The sequence below is a fragment of the Manacus candei genome, unplaced genomic scaffold (genome assembly GCF_025592945.1).
Source record: "Manacus candei isolate 608988 ecotype Guabito, Panama unplaced genomic scaffold, ASM2559294v1 h1tg000076l, whole genome shotgun sequence".
Lineage (NCBI taxonomy): Eukaryota > Metazoa > Chordata > Aves > Passeriformes > Pipridae > Manacus > Manacus candei.
The window spans coordinates 5796674-5817032 of record NW_026138124.1 but is presented as its reverse complement, the minus strand read 5'-3'; the positions used below and the strand labels follow the sequence as shown (position 1 = coordinate 5817032).

Sequence of the window (20359 nt, the reverse complement as noted above, 5' to 3'; positions counted from 1 at the left end):
GTCTCCAGATCTTCACAGTAACCAGACAAACCCCTCCTCAGGTGGGTTCTGGAGTGGGCAAACAGGAGACTCTGAGTGAAGGACCAGCAGCAACAGAGCTGGAGGAAAAGAGCTGAGCAGCTGCTCTGGGCTCTCCATAAAATGAGCAGTGTAATTGTATCTGACTCAGCCTCAGCAGCCACCCTTCCCCTCTGGTTTCCTACTGACAAAGAGACTGTAATGTTACCATCCTACTTATCCAGGTGGGGACTTGTTAATATTTACAGAGCACAAGAGGAACAATAACCATCAAAGAGCCCGAGCTGCAGCAGGATGTCATGCAAGTAGAGACAAGAAGCTGAAATGTATCCCGGGCAGTCAGGGAAAACAGAGCTGGTAAAAACTGGAATGGCAATATCCAGAAAACCAGGGAATTAAAATGCCTTTTAATGATTTGTAAAAAAACGTTCTCCCAGGAAAACTCCTCCTTTGAACTAGACTTATCTGCTGAGGAAGCAGAAGGTACACACATTTTCAGGGAACTAAATACACCTATTAACTTTGTAATAGGACAAGGAGCAGATGTCAAACACTGAGTAAACTTCCCACAGCAGAAAGCAGAAAGACAAACAAAGCAAGGTCAATAAAAAATAATTAAGCTCAAATGCCCCTGACGAGGTTTGTCAGAACTGCAGGTTCATCATAAACCGAAGACTTGGTGACAGACTCAGGGTTTGTTTGGTTTGTTTTCTATTGATCTGAGTGCAGGAGACACCAAAAACCTCACCCACTTCCTATCATCTTTCTCATCAGTTCTAGCTCCCAAAGTGCTTTAGACTGTGTGGCACAGGAATTAAAGAACAATATCAACCATTTCATTACACCTGCATACAGTTGTCAGGAGTTCTCAGCCCCAAAGGACCAGCCACAGGAGCATCTTTGTGGCAGTACAAGTGTGGACCAGAGAAAACCCATCCCAAACCAGTGCTGTTGGCTCTGAGAGTGAATGCTTGACATACTCAGCACTGCCCACCAAATTAAAATCCACTAATGAACGGCACATCAAAATTAGTGACAGCAAGTCACAGCTTTACACAGCAAAACCACAGGCAACATCTTAGGAGTTAATCCAAAACCAGAGATGAACGAGTTTGCAAAGGATGGTTCTGGCCAGACTGTACCTGTTGATGCTCCTGAGCTACTGAACTTGAGATGGGCTCTGTAGACACCGAAGACTCCTCGAGTGAGGTAGAAGAGGACAGGCTGGCTGGGGGGTGACTCACAAAGTCTTGCTGTCCAGAGGCTCTGGTATTAAATGTGTTTGTTCTTATCTGATCCTCCTGGCTAATTACAGGCTGCTGGCCAAGGATCAGAAACACCAGGTCCTCCTTTTCACGACAAAACTCTGTGGAGATCTCGTGGAGGGCCAAGTAGTCTCGCAGGTCCTTCACCTTCATCTTGATCAGCTCCTCCCGCTGGAAGGCCGTGGCTCGGAAGCGCTGGCAGAGGTGGCAGAGCAGGGGCCCCCCCTCGGGCTGGTTGGAGCAGGACGTGCAAAAATTCTTCTTACAGTCCAAGCAGATGTGCTGGTAAAGAGAGGGGAAAGGAATCAAACCCGTCCTGTGCCAGCGGGACACGGTGACCTCCCATCCGGGAGCCAAAGGGAGCAGCAGCCTCTGTGAAAGCACAACCAAATCCTTGGGATTTAGGGAAAAGGGCCAAGTCTGTTCCCTGTGCTCCTAAATGAGGAAAAGGACTGATCCCTGAGCAGATCTCTGCCTTCCTCACGGTTCCTGGAGAAGCCCCACTCACACCCCATTTCCCCAGAATGGAGCATTATATTCCCAGTCAGTTCCCTCACCTGGCAGGAGTTTCCCACACCTGCTCACTCAGTTTGAGCCAGAGGAAATCAGGACATCTCTCTAAGGGAATCTCTGTCTTGCACGTGGATTCCAGCTACTTGTGCATATTGCTCGGTGCATTCAGAAAATTCCAGCATTGGAGGGAACTACTTAAAAAAACATTTCTCTCTTTCATAAATGTAATACTTGCTATAAATGACCTCCCTCCCCAACCCCTTTTTTCCCCCCTCCAATTTGCTGCAATCACTAAATGAATCTTTCTTTCACCATAAGAGGGAAAGGGAACAGCAAAGCTTACAGTGTCTGACAGACATCAAAGAACTCAGCGTTTATTTAAACAACAAAAATAGCTTATTTTGAAAATAATACACCCACTGTGTGCCAGTTAGTGCTAGACAGAAAGTGTTGGAAGTTTTGGAAATATTAGGCCCCAGACATTTAAAAACTTTACAGATTAAATTCTGTTGTTTAATGTTTATATTTGATACTGTTCTGATCTTGTCACTCAGGGCTCGATTTTCAGAAGTTCCAAGCACTCACAGTCCGTGTTGACTTCTGCAGAAACTTGACTGTTCAACACTTTGGAAAGGCAAATTCTACATTTTCCCATAGGAATAGCAGCAGAACAGCCACATTACGTGCCTTTTAAAAAGCCCTGAGGGAAGAAAGAAGTGGTTTCAGTGCTGGTTAAAGAAGGTGATTCAGAGTCTCAGAGAAGCCAAGCACCCCTATAAAATCCTGACATCCTGCTCCTTCCTTTGTGCAAGGAAAAGAACACACGTGGAGTTGGAGAAGCAACAAATACAAACTCAAGGACAAAAAAAAAAATTGTTTTATAATAGGTTCTAGTGATTAAAGAACATCTCTAACTACACAGTTCAAAGAGAGCAGATGTTTCTCATGTTTTACAGGGTGTAAATACCCTGCTTGCTTACAAAAGCTCCTTCTGATCCCCTGGCAGCCCCCTGGCTCCCCACACACCCTTACAATTAACACCAACAGGCCTCTCATTTAGACCCTGGAATACACTTACAGTGACAGTTAATGGAAAGAATCCCCATTTCCTGCCCAAGCACTTTAAGACATGAAAATTTCTACCACAGAGAGGATCTCTGGTCATGCAAACTTGAAACCTCATCTCAAGAAGCCTGTTTGGGGGCCTGCCAAGGAAAAGTGACTTTCATCAATCACAAAGCAAGGCAGGAAGGGCAATTCCCACAAAACATCCAGATTTGAGAAGCTTTCCTTAGCTTGGTCATTATAAAAGCCATTGATATGTAATTTATTCTGACCTTGTGATTGCAGGAGCAATCCTGTTTCTGGAGAAGTTTTCAGGGCAGAGACAGGATCTGTTTGTGTGTCTAGGGCAGGGGAACAAACACTTCACAAAGGCAGAGAAGTGGAAAATAACCTCATTGACAACTTGCCCTCTCTCAACTGCCCATCTGGGGGAGCAGAAATCAGTTCTGGCAGAAATCAGAAGAACTGAGATGAAAAAACCCTAAACAAAACCAAAACCAAAACAGCAATAAAACCCCCACAAAATACCCCAAAAACCCCAAACAACCTCACTTTTCTCTGGCAGGGGGAAGCCTCCCCACACCTTGCAGATTGCCAAACCTGCTCCAAAGGGAACCTCTGCATTGCCAAGGGCCTTCCAGCCAGAAAAGCCCTGCTGGAGCACTCCCATCTTTAGGTGTCACGTAAGCAAGCCCAGCACAAGGGCTGAGTTACCCAAAGTGTTCCTTGCAGGCCATCAACAGTAGTGACAGCCTGCCTTGGTTATCAAATGGTACATTGGAGAAGTCAAAATAAAGCCAGGCGTGTCTCTGGCTTATCAGTTCAGCACCAGGCTTCATCTGCAGACAGAAACACTCCCCAGCCTGTATCTGAGCACCAAGTGTTCAAACAGGCACGTGTGGGGCACAGCTCAGCTTCAAGCAGTTTTTACAGGCTTGATATATTTGCTGAACTCTGACTACAAGGGCAGTGACTGGAGGCTCTTCAGAATGATTAAAGTGTTGTTATCAATTAAAGCCTGCTCCTAAAAGGTCAGGTCGTGTCCAGGATGGAAGCTGTTCGTGGGTGTTTGCTCTGACAGCCCATCTCCCAGAGACACCAGGATGGGGTTCTGGTTCCCTTGGCTCTTCTCCATGTGCAGGAGAACACCAAGTGCCAACATTCAAGCTTTCACTGCTGTAATGCAGAACAGCAGGCACTGGATCCAGGATAACTCTTCCCACAAGTATTTGTGAGGATGCATCACATCGATGAGGGCAATGCTGAACACAACACTGCAGAGTCCTGTGCAGGGACAGCACCATCCCAGCTGCCCCAGCACCAGGAAAAGGCTAAGCATACCTACAATACCCCAAATGTATCACTTCTCAGTGCAAAAATGCATCAACATCCCTGTTCTGGGAGAGGAAAGCAAGAGCCCTGCCAAGTCTTACCATTTCCCACACGTATCCTCGTGCATGAATAAAAAGGTGCAAGGAAAACCAGGTTATGAACTTTTCCATCTAACCTAAAAGGGCTTTGGCCAAAATTCAGTATTAGTTGTGCATTCTCACATTCTTAAGTTCAGTAACATGCTGCAGATCCACAGAATGGGGATGCAGAACAACTTTCCTCCCTAAAACATTTTCAAGCAGCATTATAGGACCCACCATGCCCAAACAATGCAAATCCAGGCAGGATTTGCTGTCGAGCTAAAAGTCTCGTGGCAGCAATTATTTTGGCATCTATATACTCACAAATGGAGTTCACAAACAAGATAATATAAATTTGGAGTTGGATTTGGTTGTTTGGTTTTTTTTTTGCTTCAGCAATTCTACACACACCCACAATAAACTTCCCTGGCTTTTTTGCTGGAGCAGATGAAAGCAAAAACATTACTAAAGTAGGTATTTCTTTTTTAAAGGACATTAGTGTTTTTAAACAACAATAAATCACGTTTAAGCTAATGCTCCTTTAAGTGATTATCAGCATCTTGCCTTTCTTCTTTCAGGCCCGGCAAAGCCAAGCCTACAGAAGCACTTCCAGTCGCATTAAGGATGCCTAATTGTGAAAGAACGACTGAAGACCCAGAAGTCTTTTCCCACGTGGAATGTCCTCAAAGCAGAGGCCTCTAACGAGCGGTTGGTTCCTCCCCGAGCGGTTCGGGGAAGCAGCTGAACACCGCCAGCACTCACCTTGCTGGCCGAGCTGTCGAAGTGCAGCCCGCAGGCTTTGCAGCTCTGCTCGGGAGCCGTGGGCGAGGGGAAGGAGCTGTAGCCGGGGTTGGAATAGGCCTGGGCTCGGGCTGGCGGTGGCTGCGGCTGCATCTCCTCGGCTGAGCCGTCCAGACAGAACCAGTTACAGCAGCTCGCCCACATAGTAACTGCGAGGGGAAAAACAGGTTAGGAGTGACACGGGACACGGGCTGAGCTGCAGTTACACTGCCCACCATCGTTCATTGATTGCTAACAGTGTCTTAGTTAATGATGATCCTTCCTCTGCAAAACCCAGCCCAGTACGATGTGCCTTTGGTGGGAAGGCACAAATACAGTCCAGGACAGTTATTACTAGAATTTCATGTGAAGATAAGATAAATTTTACGTTCCACTTGGCTGTAGGAGATTCTGAGTTTGCTGTAACAGGCTGTCTCTGTTTCACATAAACTGCAATACCTGGGATTTGTGCATCAGGAAAAGAAAATAGAAGCTGGAATTATGTGGCATAGAGCAGTTAAATAAAATCATGGATGGTTATTCTTCAGCTTCATCCTAAATCCCTCTACAGATTTACAGCTACAATATCTAAAAAGATAAAATTAAAGCAAGGGCAATGGAGCCACTGATCTCACATAGTGCTGTTCTCAGCTGAATTTACAGCATCACGAGGCTAAATCATCACACAGCGAGTCAATACCAGTAATGTAAGAAAAATCAAATACTGGCTTCCAGTAACTTGCTTGGGAAAACAACTGTATCTGAGACACACAATCACTTGTTTATTTTTTTCCAAGTCAAATTATATATATATATATATACACACACACATATAAACACACAGGTACACTTACCTAAAATCCTAACAGTCCAGCCAAAAGGCTCAGTTTTGAAGTCTCCCAGGACAACCTATGCAGCAGTATTTCAAAAATACACTGCTATAAACTTGCTTTGGGGAGTTTACAAAGAAATCTGAATTCATCTGGGCATTCAGTTTCTGGAGCACACACCATGTGTCATCACTTATGGGTAGGCAGAATACAAATTGCCTCCTCTGCATTTCTGCTCTCACACAGGAGTTCCTGGACTATGTTTCTTCTGAGTCTTAAAAATCAGGTCCATCACTGACAGCTGCTCAGTTTTATAAACTTCTGGAAATCAAACATCTCTAAGCTACACAGCCAATTCACTCCTTTCCCCTCTGTCAGTATTGCCACTGTGAAACTCCAGATTCCCAAGGGAACAGGGCTGGTATGAATCCTAAAGGTTATTTGCTATAATATACCAACACACTGTTCTGTTCTTTTTCTTTTTTTTTTTTTTCTTTTTTTTTTAAGCAGTGTTAAATCTTTTGGGCTGATGTAGTTGAATTGGGAAGCTTTTGCAGTCTGGTGCTGCTCCAGTATCTGCAGCTTTAGTGGCATCTTTAATCCTTTCAAACATCTCGCTGAATTTGGCTGGTCAGAGTTCCTGCTGTCCCAGACACAGCCTTTCAAATCCCACAGTGTGAGCTCAGAGCCCCAGAGCCCTCCCTGCAGGATCAGCACATTGCAACGTTTCAGTGGAAATCTCCACGTCCACGACAGGATACATCCCTGGTGTAACTGATGTGCACATCCTGCACTGCAAACTGCACTCAGACTGGCAAGCAGATCTCAATAAATAGTGTAAAGTGCACTTAGGCTGGCAACCAGATCCCAATAAACACATGGAGGGAATAACCTATCACTCATGTGTATCAGCTCTGCACTGCAATGGAACACGTACTTTAGATGGCATAGATAAAAGCAACAATTACCCTTTTTCTCTCTGCACATTAATTTTCAAGCTCTCAGTGCCACTGAGGAGTTAACACAGCCTTTATACTGCAAAAATACGGAAATTCTAGTTTAAATTATGCTCTTCGGAGGTTTAATTTGTTCCTGGGAATTGCAAATCCAAACAACATTAGAGCTGCACAGCCAAACAAACCTTCACAACCTCCCCAGCAGTGGAAAACTGTGTCCAAAGTTAAGCTCCCTTCCTGTTTCAAGGACCCCTGCAAGCTGAAGGCCACCCACGATAACAGAATACACAAATGCTACTGCCTGCCCCCAAAAACTGTTTTCCTAAAAGAAGACAGCCTACTAATTCACTCTGGAACATTGCAACATGTCAAACATTGGGAAGAAAAACACAAGGCAGCGAACAAACTGGGATAAAGCAAGACAGAGCTCAGCATTCAGCTGGGGTTGTAGCTCTGTGACTGCCAGCAAAGTAAAAGGTTGACAAAAAGGCTCAGACATTGCTATAGAAGAACCTTAATCCTGCTCAACTTCAGGAGCATGGAAGGGAAATGTCCACAAACAATTAATAACCAGGACTGTCCTCTGATCTGGAACATTTTTCCAAAGGTATCTCCTTTCTTGAAGGAGGGCACATCTCTGTTCAACAACAAGAAATACAGGTAAGACTCAGCAGCTGCTCCAAAAGGGATTTTTCCTTTGTTCTGTACAGGATCAGCTTCAGACCTGAGGAAACAAGCCCTGCCACTGGGAGAGCACTTGGCAAGCAGAATTTCACTATGAAATTTCAGGATGGCAGTTTCCTTGGTAACTCCTCAGCCAAATTCCTCCCCGATTTATTTTCTTACCCATTCAGAGGTACCTGGTGAGCACCATCCAGGAACTGCTCATTTCCCTGGGTCCTTGTTACAGATGTGGCAGAGTCTGAGGGCCAGAACTGGAAAGCCCTGCCCTGTGCAAAGCCTGTCTGTGCTCTGCAGATCAACACCTCTTCTGCACCCGAGGACTCCACAGCTACACTGAGGTGACACAGAAATGCCCAGTGGAAAGGGCTGGGTAAATACTTCCAGCAACCTGACTAATATCAACGTGACAGCTTGGAAATGTTAATGACATCATGGATTTCAGGAATCCTCAAGGAATATCTTGAATAAAAGATGTTGACTTACTGGCAGGACTGACACGACAGGCACTCCTGATCCCAGCATTATTCCTGGACAAGATGCTCAGATGGGCTAATGGGAGCCACAGAAACAACTGTTCCACCCACGGACCCCAGCGTGGGTTTGGCACACTGGAAGTCACCCAACAGTGACTTCTGGCAGCCAAAACCTACCTGCCCTAAATCCTGACTCGTGTTGCACTCGGAGCATCTGCCAGAGCAAAGGGAGAAGGAGTTTCATCAAGGGTGGAGGCACAAGATCAAAGAGTCTATCCCGGACTTGCAAACACATCCACCCACATGGCAATCATCACCTTGGGAAGGGGGGCTGTTTTATCTCCTTTCTTGAGCTGCTCTAAGAGAGGCCAGAAGAAATCTAATAAATATTGGCAGGGAGTTGCTTGCCATGTTCTGTGAGCAAAGCAGTGCCAGCACTCCCTCATGCTCTGCTGGACTGCTTTTTAAATTTTATTTATTTATTTTTTCCAGCATGAAGCTGTGGATGCCATTACTCTCTGCATTGAAGTTAAAGAGAAGGGTGACATTCATTTCATCACCTGTTCATTAACACATTCTATACAACACCATGAGTTCTGTATAAATTTGCAAGCATGATTTAATTCTGGAGGCAATACCAGTGATGTCAAAGTTTTCCTCCCATACATAGCTGAAGACAGGGTTCCTAATGCAGGCCTGGATTCTTATGCTTTCCATCTTCATTAAAAAAAGTGCCTGAACTCGGGTTCTCACTATATGTGCAGTATTACTGCCATAACCTTGCTAGCTGGAGTATCAGAGATCACTGCCTACACACAGCAGTTATCACACATGTTATTTGGATTTTATCAAAGGGTAGGCTGTGGCTGCAGAGGGAAACTGTGGTTTATGTTTGAATATAGAACTTCCCTTTATTTTCCTAAGGGTACGAACAATAAGGGAGTAGAACAAGCAAAAGGAACATCTTGGAATCAGTGAGCTTTCAGCTCTGTATAATAAAGCTCTGGAGGACCAGGTCTGGCTTCTTTTCCTGACCACTCAGGAATTCAGCAGCTGGAATGCAGTAGCACCAATGAGACACTTAAGGGATCAAAAGGAACTGAGCTCCCAGAAGCAGCTGATTTTACTCCCACATGAGGAGAAGCCACAGGAACAAGTACTTCTGCTCCTGAGAGGCCTTTAACCGCTGGAACAGCAGGGCTGATGACCCTCGAGGCTCCTGCAGATGGAGCAGGGTGCCAAAAAGGGAGGGAGATGCAAGACAGCAGCTTACAGTGGTGTTTGCTCATCAGCCCCAAGAGCTGCCTCACACCTCCTAATTTAGAGAAGACTCTGCTCACCACAGTGAGCTGCTTTTCCATCAACTCCCTGAGCCATCAAGCTCCTCTTTCCACCTCATTCATCAACAGACCATCCTCCTTGCTACCTCCCTACTGCCTTCAGAACCTGCTGTGATCAACTATAGATGTTCCACAACAACACCTGTCCAGCCTGGCATCCACTGTGTGGCCTCACAACAGCAAAGCCACGTTCATTGGTAAGACACCACTTTCAAGGCAACACACCCAGACTGGGATTACACTGTTCCCAGAAAAAGGCAGTGTGGCTTTAAAATATTCGTGTATCAATAATGCACTTTTAAAAGTACTATTTTCATTATTAATCCATGCAAAAATCAATCAGATCTCATTTTCATGAACGCTGTTCTGAAATGGTTGAAGTATTTCATGAGTTAACCACCTCATTAGTGGCATTGGACAGTTGCTCTTGTTACAATTTACTACTTTTTTTTCCAGTAAACCTGCACTGATAAGAAATCCCTTGCTAAAATTAGTTTCACTAATAACCTAGTTTGGTCAAAAATTAGTTTTTACTTGATAACAGAGCTATAGAATAATCTGCTCAAAAGCCATTTATGCGTGAAGCATTATTTTTATCAGCCTGTGTCCCAGGCACAGGGACGTGAATTATGATAAATGGGAGCAACCATATGTTGGGACAGCTGGAAAAGTCAGCAAATGAGCCATTCACAGGAAGGACAAGGGAAGGAGCTGCCAGTCTGAGCACAACATGGTGTCTCAAGCACTACAGAGCATGAGAAAAGGAAGAGATGGGACCAGCTCTGGCTGTCTGTCCCAAAGTACGTGCATGTCACTTGCTGGATATAACAACTGGATTGAGCACATGAGATATTTATGTAGGGATGGAATAAAATGTGTATATGAGTAAAGGCAGTAGTTCACCTGTGCCCAAGGTCACAGCATGCACACCTTGAAAAAAATGAGCAATTAAACATCAGCACTGTATCACAGCTAGAAACAGGGGTATGCAGGGGGGAGAGACACAGAGATTCAGGGCTGGAAGGAGGAGACATTTTTCCATTTTGTTCTGTGCCTTCCAAATGTCTGCAGACACTTCCCATCTCTAACCACCCAAGCATACAACAGCAATAATCCTTACAAAGACAAATGCACGATTGCTCACCAGTCTGATCAGCAACTTCGATGTGAGTCTAAAGCCTTCTGGGTGAGAACGTGCCCAGCTGTGCAGGCAGAGTGTCCAGCTCAGTCCACACTGAGCAGTCACCACGGGGTGTCCAGGGTTCCTGTGGCTCCTTGCTGAGGATTCTGTGCATCCAGGAGTGCCTGTGCTGCCGGGCACATCAGGGCTGCCCTGGAACAGCCCCCACACACTCACGTCCACCGGCTGCTTCCGACGGCCAGACACCGGCACTCCATGTCCACGTGCCGGCTACACCCTCCCTGCTGGATGCACAGAGTGCCAGGCTGGAAGTGCAGCCTGTGCCCTCCAGTAATAATCCATCCTCAGGCCCCCTTCAACACCTCAGAGACGCCTCCAACAGGCTCTGGGGGGTCAGGAATCTCGGCAGACCCAGCAGCTCCCAAGGCGTGGAGCCAGGAGCCCGCTCCGGGAGCGTGGCACACAGCTGGGCTGGGTGGCTGTGCCCTCCCTGGGTGCACTGTGCCTCTGGAGCACGGGAGTCTGGCTGTGCCCCAGCATTTTAATGAAGGAAGTGACATCCATTTACCACGGAGCAGAAAGTAAACAGGGCAGCCCACTGGGGCAGGGAGCAGAGGGAGCAGGGAAGAGCTGGAACGGGGCCACAGCAGCTCGGGCACAGCCACACAGGGCTCGGTGAAACGCTGCCTGGGATTACTGCTGAGGGAAGCACCAATAAAACTGCCCAGTTACGTGGCACAGAGCAAACCATCGTGCACACAAAGACCCTTTCATGCTGCTGTAGCCTGGTTTACGTTGAGTAAACCACCTGCAAGGTAAGCCCTTGGAAAATTTGCTTAGGTGAGAGGAAAAATAAGAGTTCTTAGGGGTTCTAAGGACATTCTGCAGCTGTATCAGTGTTTATCAACATGCTCTGAGTAATTTGCAAGCTCCCTCCCAGCAACACTCGATGCTCTGTTTGGTAGCAGATTTCCAGGCAGATCTCCAGCGAAAGCACCTGAAATCCCACCAGCACAAAGCAGCTCAGCTTCAAGCACCTCTTTGAAACTAGAGAGCTGCACTTCCCCCCTGACAGTCGAGAGAATGGTTCTGTAAAGCTGTGTGATTCACAGGGCAGTTCCCAGGAAGCCGATTCCAAAGGCAGAAACAGACACTCTCTCACTTGACTCCCAGCCTTGCACCTGAACTGCAAACTCACCACTCACCTGCTTTCCCTCTTCCCCACAGCACAGGTAACACCAAATTTTCCCCAGTTTAACGTGAGAAGCTTGGAAATCCTGTATTGTAAGGAGCTGGGTACCTGGGGTGAGTATTATTTCAATATAAACTGTTTATTTGGACCCGAAGTTGCGTTTTATATATTGAAAAATATTTAGATAAAAAGCTCTTCTTGCTCTTAAACTGTAATTAGGTCTGGAGACATCTGCCAAAATGGAAATTCAACAGCCTCCTGCCTTTGCAAGTGACATTCTTCCAGCAAGTTAACACAAAACAACTTGATTAACGAAATCATGTGACTGGTTTTAGAAAATTATTTATCTTACCCAGTCTGTCTCGATTCCTTAGTCCCATGCCTCTTTCCAAGGAACGTGCTGTGACCTCAGATAGACTTATCTCCCTTCCACTCTCCTGCTGTGCTGAAAAACAATTCAAATTCGAAAAGCCCCTGTGCTCTTTCCCACTAGTTTGATATTCATCAGCAAGACTAAATTAGTAAGCTGTGATATACACCATGAGCCAAGCCAGGAAGAGAAGAAAGGAAACTCTGGAGAAGTAAAATTCCAGAGTACTCAGTTTTATTGCCATTCCCACCCTTCCAGCATCTTGTGTGGGTATATCTGTCTTTGTCCCACACTCAAAACTGGCAGTGAAAGTGGAAGCTGTCCAGGAAAACTTTAGCAAGGAGCAGTCCAGGAATCCTAAACTATCACCTACCAACTCAACCAGTCCTTTTTATTAGAGAGGAAAAGGGCCATAATGGATTTGCTTTTCTATTCATTCACATCATCACAGGTCTTCTCAGATTTAGTTGCAGCGGGTCACTGCTAAAACTGTAATTGCAATAATTGCAATATGTAGCAATAAATTGCTCAAGGAAAACCTGGACATTTAAATAACTGTGTAGCTTCCTTAACCAGCTTTAATCCAGGAAAGCTGTCATTCCATACTCTCCATACTTCATCTCAAAACCCACCCAGACCACTGTTCCGTGATATTCATGTGACAATAGCTGGGGGAGGTTTGCTGGGTCCGTGCCCACCTGGAAGCCAGGAAGGGGCTCCAAAGGCACAGCAGAAGCTTTTCAGGGAGTCTCCTCCTCCTCTCAACGTTACAAATACCTCACTCTCTCAGCAAATTTTACAATGCCCAGAATAGAAAGTTGCTGAAAATAATTTTCTGCTGTGCTGCAGAAGACTGAGTGACTTCAGCATTTGGGTATTGCAAACAAAGAGGAGCAGATCCACAGTTTACCCAGGGACATCCTGGGAACAGCTTTGACTCACCTCAGCTTCCACCACTGTCAGATGGTTCTAAGGATACTCTTCTCCTAAATGGGGGAATGCAGGGAGCTGGAGAAATTATGTCAATTTGTGTTTTCATCACATCACTACAGCTCCCACTTGAGATGAAAGGAGATCGAGCTATTGCTGTTGAAATCCTTGGCCCCAGAGGCCTCTGATGGCAACTGCATATGGAGGCAGTTGGAGGGAGAAGGAAGAGGTGCATTATCCCAGACACAGTTCCTCAAGCTTAAAATAAGCCTGACCCCCCAACCAGCAGAGGTGGGGACACAGAAAACTGCAGTGATGTGCACAGAAACCCTTGTCCCACCTGGTGCACCAGGATTCTGAGCAGTGGAATCCTCCACAGCAGCTGTTCCTAAAATAGAGACAGTTTACAAGCACAGCCTTAAGCCTTCCACTGTTACTCATCCAAGAGCTGAGACTGGGTTGGAGGTGGGACAGGATCAGCCAGAACTGCATGAACTGTCCCTGAAATAAGGATTACAGTTGGCACTAATGGTCTAAAGACTCCGGGTTGTTGCTGTGTCTCCAACACCCAGAACTGCGTGTTTGCTGATAAACTTCAACACCAGTTGGAAATCCCATAAATTACTTGTCATGCCAAGCTTCAGGTTTATTTTTAAAGAGTAAGCTTCTAAACCTCCCCCCTCCCAAAACTAAAATATAGTTTCAAAATTGCTCACATGCAAAACCTACTCTTCTCCCCCCTTTATTCCAGAAGCTGTCAGTAAAAAAATCAACCTAAACCCCATGGAATTTATACAAGTGGAAAAGTGCACATGAAGTAAGACTGCATGTAGCACAGCTCTGTGCAGACTGGCAGGCAACCTCTAACCTATTTAACTGGAGCCTGAAAAAGGATAATTTTTATTTGGCTGGACTGAAACAGATCTGGATGTATGTAACTGAGGCACATCATAACAAGTACAAACACTGCAGACTCATTTCACAGCTATGCCTACTCCAAATTAACCTGAATTCAAATCCAAACTAGGTGCTGAAATAGAATAAAATGCAACTGCAGACACGTACAAAGACCAGCACACGCGTCACATCCGAAACAGTGTGGGAAGCTCTGCTCTCCCAGACTGAAGAAAATACTTCTGAATTAGTCAGGAGTTAAAAAAAGGTCCAGGATATTGAATATAAACCTGAAGACTCGTTTTGTTACTGAGACAACAAAAGATATCGTAAAAAAGAAAGTGAGTTTATTTATGGTCCAGTCACCTCATCTGTGGCCGAGTTTAAACGCCCCACCCTCTTGGGAAGGAAGTTAGTACAGGTGGAACTTGGAGAGGCACTTTGAAGTTGCACTCTTAAAGCATTTCTGTAAATATTATCTTTGTGCCAATCTCTACTTAGCACTGGAGCATTTGAAATCAGAGCTGCTTCCGAGCAGCCCTGGGGAAGAGCTGGAACACTGAGGGAAAGTTCAAGCCTTACCATCCCTGTCTGCCAGCAGGACCAGCACGAGCTCCTTACAGCATTCCCGGGGCAGATGTTGTGGAAATGTCCATTTCCAACCATCCACAGTGTTTGTTTCTAGGGCTGAAGGATTGCAATCAGTTCCTTTACCACCACCCCTGTTTGATTGCCATGCTTCTCTCCTTCCAGCCTCAACCTCTGCAGAATATTAAGGACTAGGAAACCCAAAATAAAGCAGCCTAAAATCCAGGCTTTATTCAAACCTAAGCATGAACAGGCCCAACATCCATCTGGTCCTGTGTTTTTGGTTACTGAGTAGAGGGGTCAGACCCCCAGGAGATTCTGCAAGAGCTCGCCCAGGAGCTCACCTACATTATCAGCACCAACCACTCAAGTAAATGTACATTTGTCTCTTGGAATTAAAGCCATTATCCCCCAAAAAGGTAGTTCTCCTTTACTGCCATGTCTCCATACATATATTATGGTAGAACATTCAAACTCCTTGTCAAGCCTTTTCAGCACCTGTGTGCAGTGCCAGCAGAGGCTGGACAGGCATCCTTTGATGGCACCGCTCACCTAATCCTGCTAAATCCATGGGGTCAAACAGAAAGCCCTGAGCATGGAATCACTGCTGGATCCAACCTGTATAAAATAAAAGACTGGGAGGACAGGAGGTAATGAAAGCTTCAGACAGGTCAGGGACCTGCACCTCTCCTGGATTCCCTACCTTTGTCCTGGAGAGGAAATTTCCCATATATGGCCCAGGCCCACAGGCAGCTCGGGGGCACATTTCAGTGCAGGGCTTTTGGCAAGGCCAGGCATTCAGACACCATGAGTCAGTGCTCCACAAACCACTGGGTCTTACAAACCAATAAATCTACTGCAGTTGGTTGGGTTTTCTCCTCGACCTTTGCAGGGCACAGACATCATCATCACGTTTTCATTTCGCTTCTCCCTAACTGGGAGGAGCCTTTCTTTCCATTCTGGGTTTGTTTGCTTTGTAAAATGGCAGACAAGGTTTTCACATTAGACTAAACCCTGCTGTTGGGGCAGGAAGAATAAAGCCAGACCACCTATCAAGGAGGTTGGGAACAGATACTGAGCTGCCTTGTGCTTTCACACAGCTGTTTAACAACCAAGAACTCCGATTTTTTAAATAAAACCTCAAAACATCTTCGCCTCTGTCCTCAGAGCCCAAACAAACAACAGCTTATCTGGCATTTCAGCACGACAAAAAGTTCCCCATGACACAATCTTTTCCACCACTGACCTGATAACATCAACATGAACTTTCTTCTATTTTGAGCTCTACTTGTCTCAGTTCAATAGTTCAGCAGAAACCGCCCCATTTTTGATTACACAAACAAAATCAGATACCAGATATTCCTATTTTTAAATAAAAAAAGACCTGAATTTTAAGAAATCTCATTGGGTAATTATTTTCAGATTAGTAATGGGATAAATAATATGAGACAATGGAGGGTGAGGACTTTTGGTTTCAGTTTCTATCTGTGAGCATCTGGGCCGCTTCAGTTCTCTGTGCTTCAGTTTTCTGTAAGTAAAATGCAGATAAAGCCCCACCAGGGAATGGAATCAAGTTAATATTTCATTTCTTTAAAGCAGGACTGTGTTTGTAATGGAATTAAGTACTGTCAGAGAACTACCACAGCTCACAGAAGTGAGGAACTTCTGGGAAGAAATGCTGAGAGTGAACGACCTCCTTGCACTTCTGCAGAGCATCCTAACAAGTTTACATTAGAAGAAAACACGTAATGTATAACAGAAGGATGAGACAAGATGATTTTGAGGCCAAATTCACATTTCACACAAGTGCAAGAGACATGCAAGTCCAGTTTGGTTTTTGGTGGTTTGCTTTTTGTTGTTGGATTTGCTTGAACTTTGAACTTTCCCAGTTCACAGCGAAAAATATGCTTAACATGCAGAACAAAATATTGCTTAAAAAGCTTGGTTTTACTCAAAAAAAAAAAATGTTACTGAAAAAATGTGGCCTTGTAAAAAAAGAAACAAAACCCACAAAACGAATAAACCAAAAAGACAAACGTCCTTGGGACCTGAGACAAGAGAAGGTCCGAGGAAGGCAGCGTGTTATCAAACTGCTGGTTAGGGAAACATCTAGGATTTTAGATTTCAAATCTGTTGTGGACTGTAAAAATTCCCTTTTACTCACAAGTTCAGAAAGCTCAATAAATATTTATAAACTGTTTCCTCCATAATCAAGGACTAAAGCTGATCAGGCAACTATACAATAGACAGTAATAGTTGATACCCTTTTCTTCACGTTTGCTTTTATTAGGGGAATTTTTAGGAAATTCTACCACATAACACAGATTTAATTTCAAGCCTGCATCTGTTATTCCTGCCAAAGCAATGAAAGCTTTGGCTGGTGTTATTAAGGGCCACATCCAGAAGTAAAACAGCAAGCTCAGGCCAACAGAACAATGTCTTACCAAGTAACTTTGGCTTTGGGCAGAGCAGCAGTGACAGAGAGACAAGGCCTCTTTCCAAGAACAATCATCTTACTTCCCTCAGACAAAGTGAAGCCTTTCATGAACCAGGCTGGGGCTTGGCCTACATTCCCTTGGATGAAAAGGCTTCATTATAAGCAGTTGCACACATTGTCTGAAAACGTGGTGATACAAAAATGGCCTTTAACGCAGCGAGAGGGGGACAAACCAAAACGGTGAAGCTGTGTGAGAGGTGCAGTGTGTCACCTCCAAAATACACACTCTGTGAACCTTGAAAGAGGTTTTCACCCACAGACTTCAGAGATGGGATCAGCACCATTCAGGACCATCAGACACAGCCATTTGCAGACTGAAGATGTCCCTGAAGGCAGGCACAGGCGCATAAAAAAATGCTGCATTTTGTATTTAAGGGTGTTATTTTACCATACACAAGTAGTCATTTACTGGTGCTTTGATATTCCAACTGCACTCTCTGTGCACACCTTGTAGGCACTGCAAGTCACCCCTAAAGCCCAGCAGAGAGCTGAACAACATATTTCAATTCTTTTCAGGAATTCCTTCCTTCACTCACAGTGACATTCTTGACTTCAGTACTTCCATGGCAAAAACCTGTCTGTGATTGTCTTCAAGTCAGAGAAGCAGGTAATATGAAGTATAAAAAACCAGCAGGAACAGAGAGAAATAGTTTGTCAAAAAGGAGGCTGAGGTGCTGGGTTTTATTTTTTATTAAATACCTGCTTTGGTTCCCTCTTGTTTCTCTTCTGCATAAGACACAGGATCTTATTCCTCCTACCCCAGAGCCCTTTGCACAGCGACAGCGAGGTCTGACTAAGCTGCCAAGGATCCCCTGCAACAACTGATAAGCCTTTCCATCCCAGGAACAGAAGGGATGAATTATGCAAGGTATCAGCCTCTGACTGGCAGAAACCTGTGCCCTGAGCTCCCAGAGCATGAATCACTCCCTGCATAAACACCGGCTTCGATTTCTACTTTTTTGATTATACAGTCAAAGGGGACCTTGAAACCCACACTTTATTTGGAATCCGAAAAATAAACTGTTTCCAAACTACTCTGCAATGCTTGTGCAAGGGCCTCAAGACAGGCAGGGATTTGGGCAGCTGTGCCACCAGCCACAGAAGCTGCATTTTAGAACTCGCCCTTCTCTGGAACAATTGGAACTTTCTCCAGGTCGAAGTCTGCACACAGAGCTCAGTGTTTCCCTGCAAGCACACAACAGCTTCATTATTGTTTAACTACCAAAAACCAGCTCCAACAATCTATCAAGCTTGACATTTTATCCCTCTTTGCTGCTAGCCCACAGTCCTGGGCATATATAGGATTCAATAAGAAAAGTTATTTTGTTAATCTAAACAGAGAAACCTTTCCCTTCTTTTAACCATTAATTCGCCATTTTTAAAACCTGTTCCTCCTCCAGATTAACAGATCCAAGTGTTTACAAAGAAATCCATTCCACCAGATGAACCAAAGCTACTTTTCGAGATATGTATAAAACAAATTCAAAGGCAATCCCATGGAGCAGGAATTCCTCAGTGCCTCAGAGCAGCAGTACCACTTGTGGTTCCAGCCACGATTATTTTAACACCAAACTAGAGCAGGACATTAACTTGCTGCTCATCACCCTCCAGGAATGGCACTGCTGGGCAGTTTCCCAAATAACCATGGCCTAGGGAACACCAACACATCCATGGAAAGAAACTTATCAACACATGATGCAACCTGGTGGAGAGTGTCCTCAAACACAGCGCTGGGGAGATTCCTCACCTGAGTGACTCCACCAGCCCCAGGCTCGGGGTGAAGGACACGAGGGAGCCACACACAGATGCCAACAGTCCTTTCTCTCTGAGCAAGGCATTCTGACATCAGCAAAAAGTGGTGTCACATCCACTTTCAGTCTGGACTTCCACGGGTTTCTGGCTCACTTGGGGAAAAGCCAAAGAAATAAAAGCTCGTGCACACACCGAGTGGTGTGGGGACTCAGTGGTGCCACTTGTGACACTGCAATTTGAAATCATCCATGTGTAAATACACAATGTGATGCCCAAAGGAACTATCCTTTTGCAACAGAGGTTACTATGACACAAGCTACTCCCAAAGGAGAGTATTTTAAATTTGCCTGTTTAAAATCTCACTTAACATCAGCCTAAACGAAAAGATTCAAAGCATGTGCTGCTGAAGTGTATTCTTATAAGCACATCCCACAACCCTCTGAATTTAAATAAAAATGTGGCAGCATTAAAAAAAGCTGATGTTAAATTAATATTTTAGTCTCCACTGAAATAAAATGTGGGAATTCCTATTCCAAGACTGTTTGGCAGAGGAGCTAGAGGGCATTAAGAGAAAAAAGCCTGATTAATATTTTGGAGTAAAGTGAAAACCTCAAGAGCAATTAATGGGAAGAATTTGTAAATTTTACAGACACTGAGAAGAATAAACAGCACCTCAGAAAACAACAATTCTTTTTAAAGAAATTCCCTTATGGGAACATAAATTTAACAAGCCAAAAGGCCTTTCAGAGGTTAGAATGAGCCCCCTCAGTTCTGGGGAAACTGGCTGAGAAAGAAGGGGAAAACCAACACAAAATGTGAACTCTTGATCTGACAGTCACACTCTTGGTTTCTTAAGGAAAGTGATAACTTGTCAACCTTGCTGAAGACTGAATAATTGGCTTTGGAGGCACATACCATCAGGGGGTTAGAAGCCTTGGCATGCAGAGGAGTCCTGGTCCTGACATCAGCTCAGCAGTGTTGGGATTCTCCCACCTGTGAAACAGAGATGACACTTATTCCCCTGTGAAGCATTTCCATTTCCATCAGAGCCAGCTGATGGAAGTTCACACTGCTAATTTCTGGCTTCTGGTAATGACAGTTAAAGGGGAGGAAAACAGGCTTGATATGGGGAGCCACAGGCAGGTGCTATCGAGGCTAATGACTGGAATTAGGGGAGCAGGAGCCAGGCCAGGGTGAGGCCGTGGAAGAGCAGAGCACAAAGCACAGGCAACCAACAGCAGCACAGACCTCACTGCTGCACCACTGCCCCCAGAGTTCAATTCAGACTCAAGCAACCAGCCCAGCCCAGCCTGACAGCAAGATCAAGGTAATTTAAAGCCAGGCTGTGCTTGTAGTCAGAGCTCAGAGCAGAGAGCAGTACTGAGTTCCCTCAGTTTGACTGCCAGGCACCCACAGGTCCTCTGTTCCCTGCTCAGCAGCCGGTCACACACAGCTGTGTCCAAAAAAGGGACGTGAACACACACTTATCTGCATCTCATTATCCTCCTGCCTGCAACATGTTTGTTAAGCACCAAGTACTTGGTTCAAGGTGCTTCCTGATTTTCTTATCTTTGGATCAAGCTCTGTATCCCTCAGGACTGGTCAGGGGGTTTAGAGAAGAGTTGGAGGTGGGTGATCTTTAAGGTCCCTTCCAGCCCA

The 20359-nt window shown here is 45.1% G+C and overlaps 1 protein-coding gene across 10 annotated transcripts in view; it reads right to left on the bottom strand.

Moving 5' to 3' along the window:
• RFFL (ring finger and FYVE like domain containing E3 ubiquitin protein ligase) overlaps nt 1-20359 on the bottom strand; it is a 29026-nt gene that overhangs the window by 5310 nt on the left and 3357 nt on the right. For 3 of the 10 annotated variants that reach the window (XM_051809892.1, XM_051809895.1, XM_051809894.1), the window contains exons 2-5: nt 19616-19693; nt 18696-18929; nt 5036-5223; nt 1161-1655 (exon numbers count right to left, since the gene is read on the bottom strand). In XM_051809892.1, coding sequence (XP_051665852.1) covers nt 1161-1655; nt 5036-5223; nt 18696-18786 — 774 coding nt within the window. In that variant the 5' untranslated portion in view covers nt 18787-18929; nt 19616-19693. Of the gene's footprint in view, nt 1-1160; nt 1656-5035; nt 5224-10480; nt 11445-12021; nt 12075-18695; nt 18930-19615; nt 19694-20359 lie in introns of those variants that run through there. The other 7 variants (XM_051809898.1, XM_051809900.1, XM_051809899.1 and 4 more) reach the window with 5 other exon arrangements.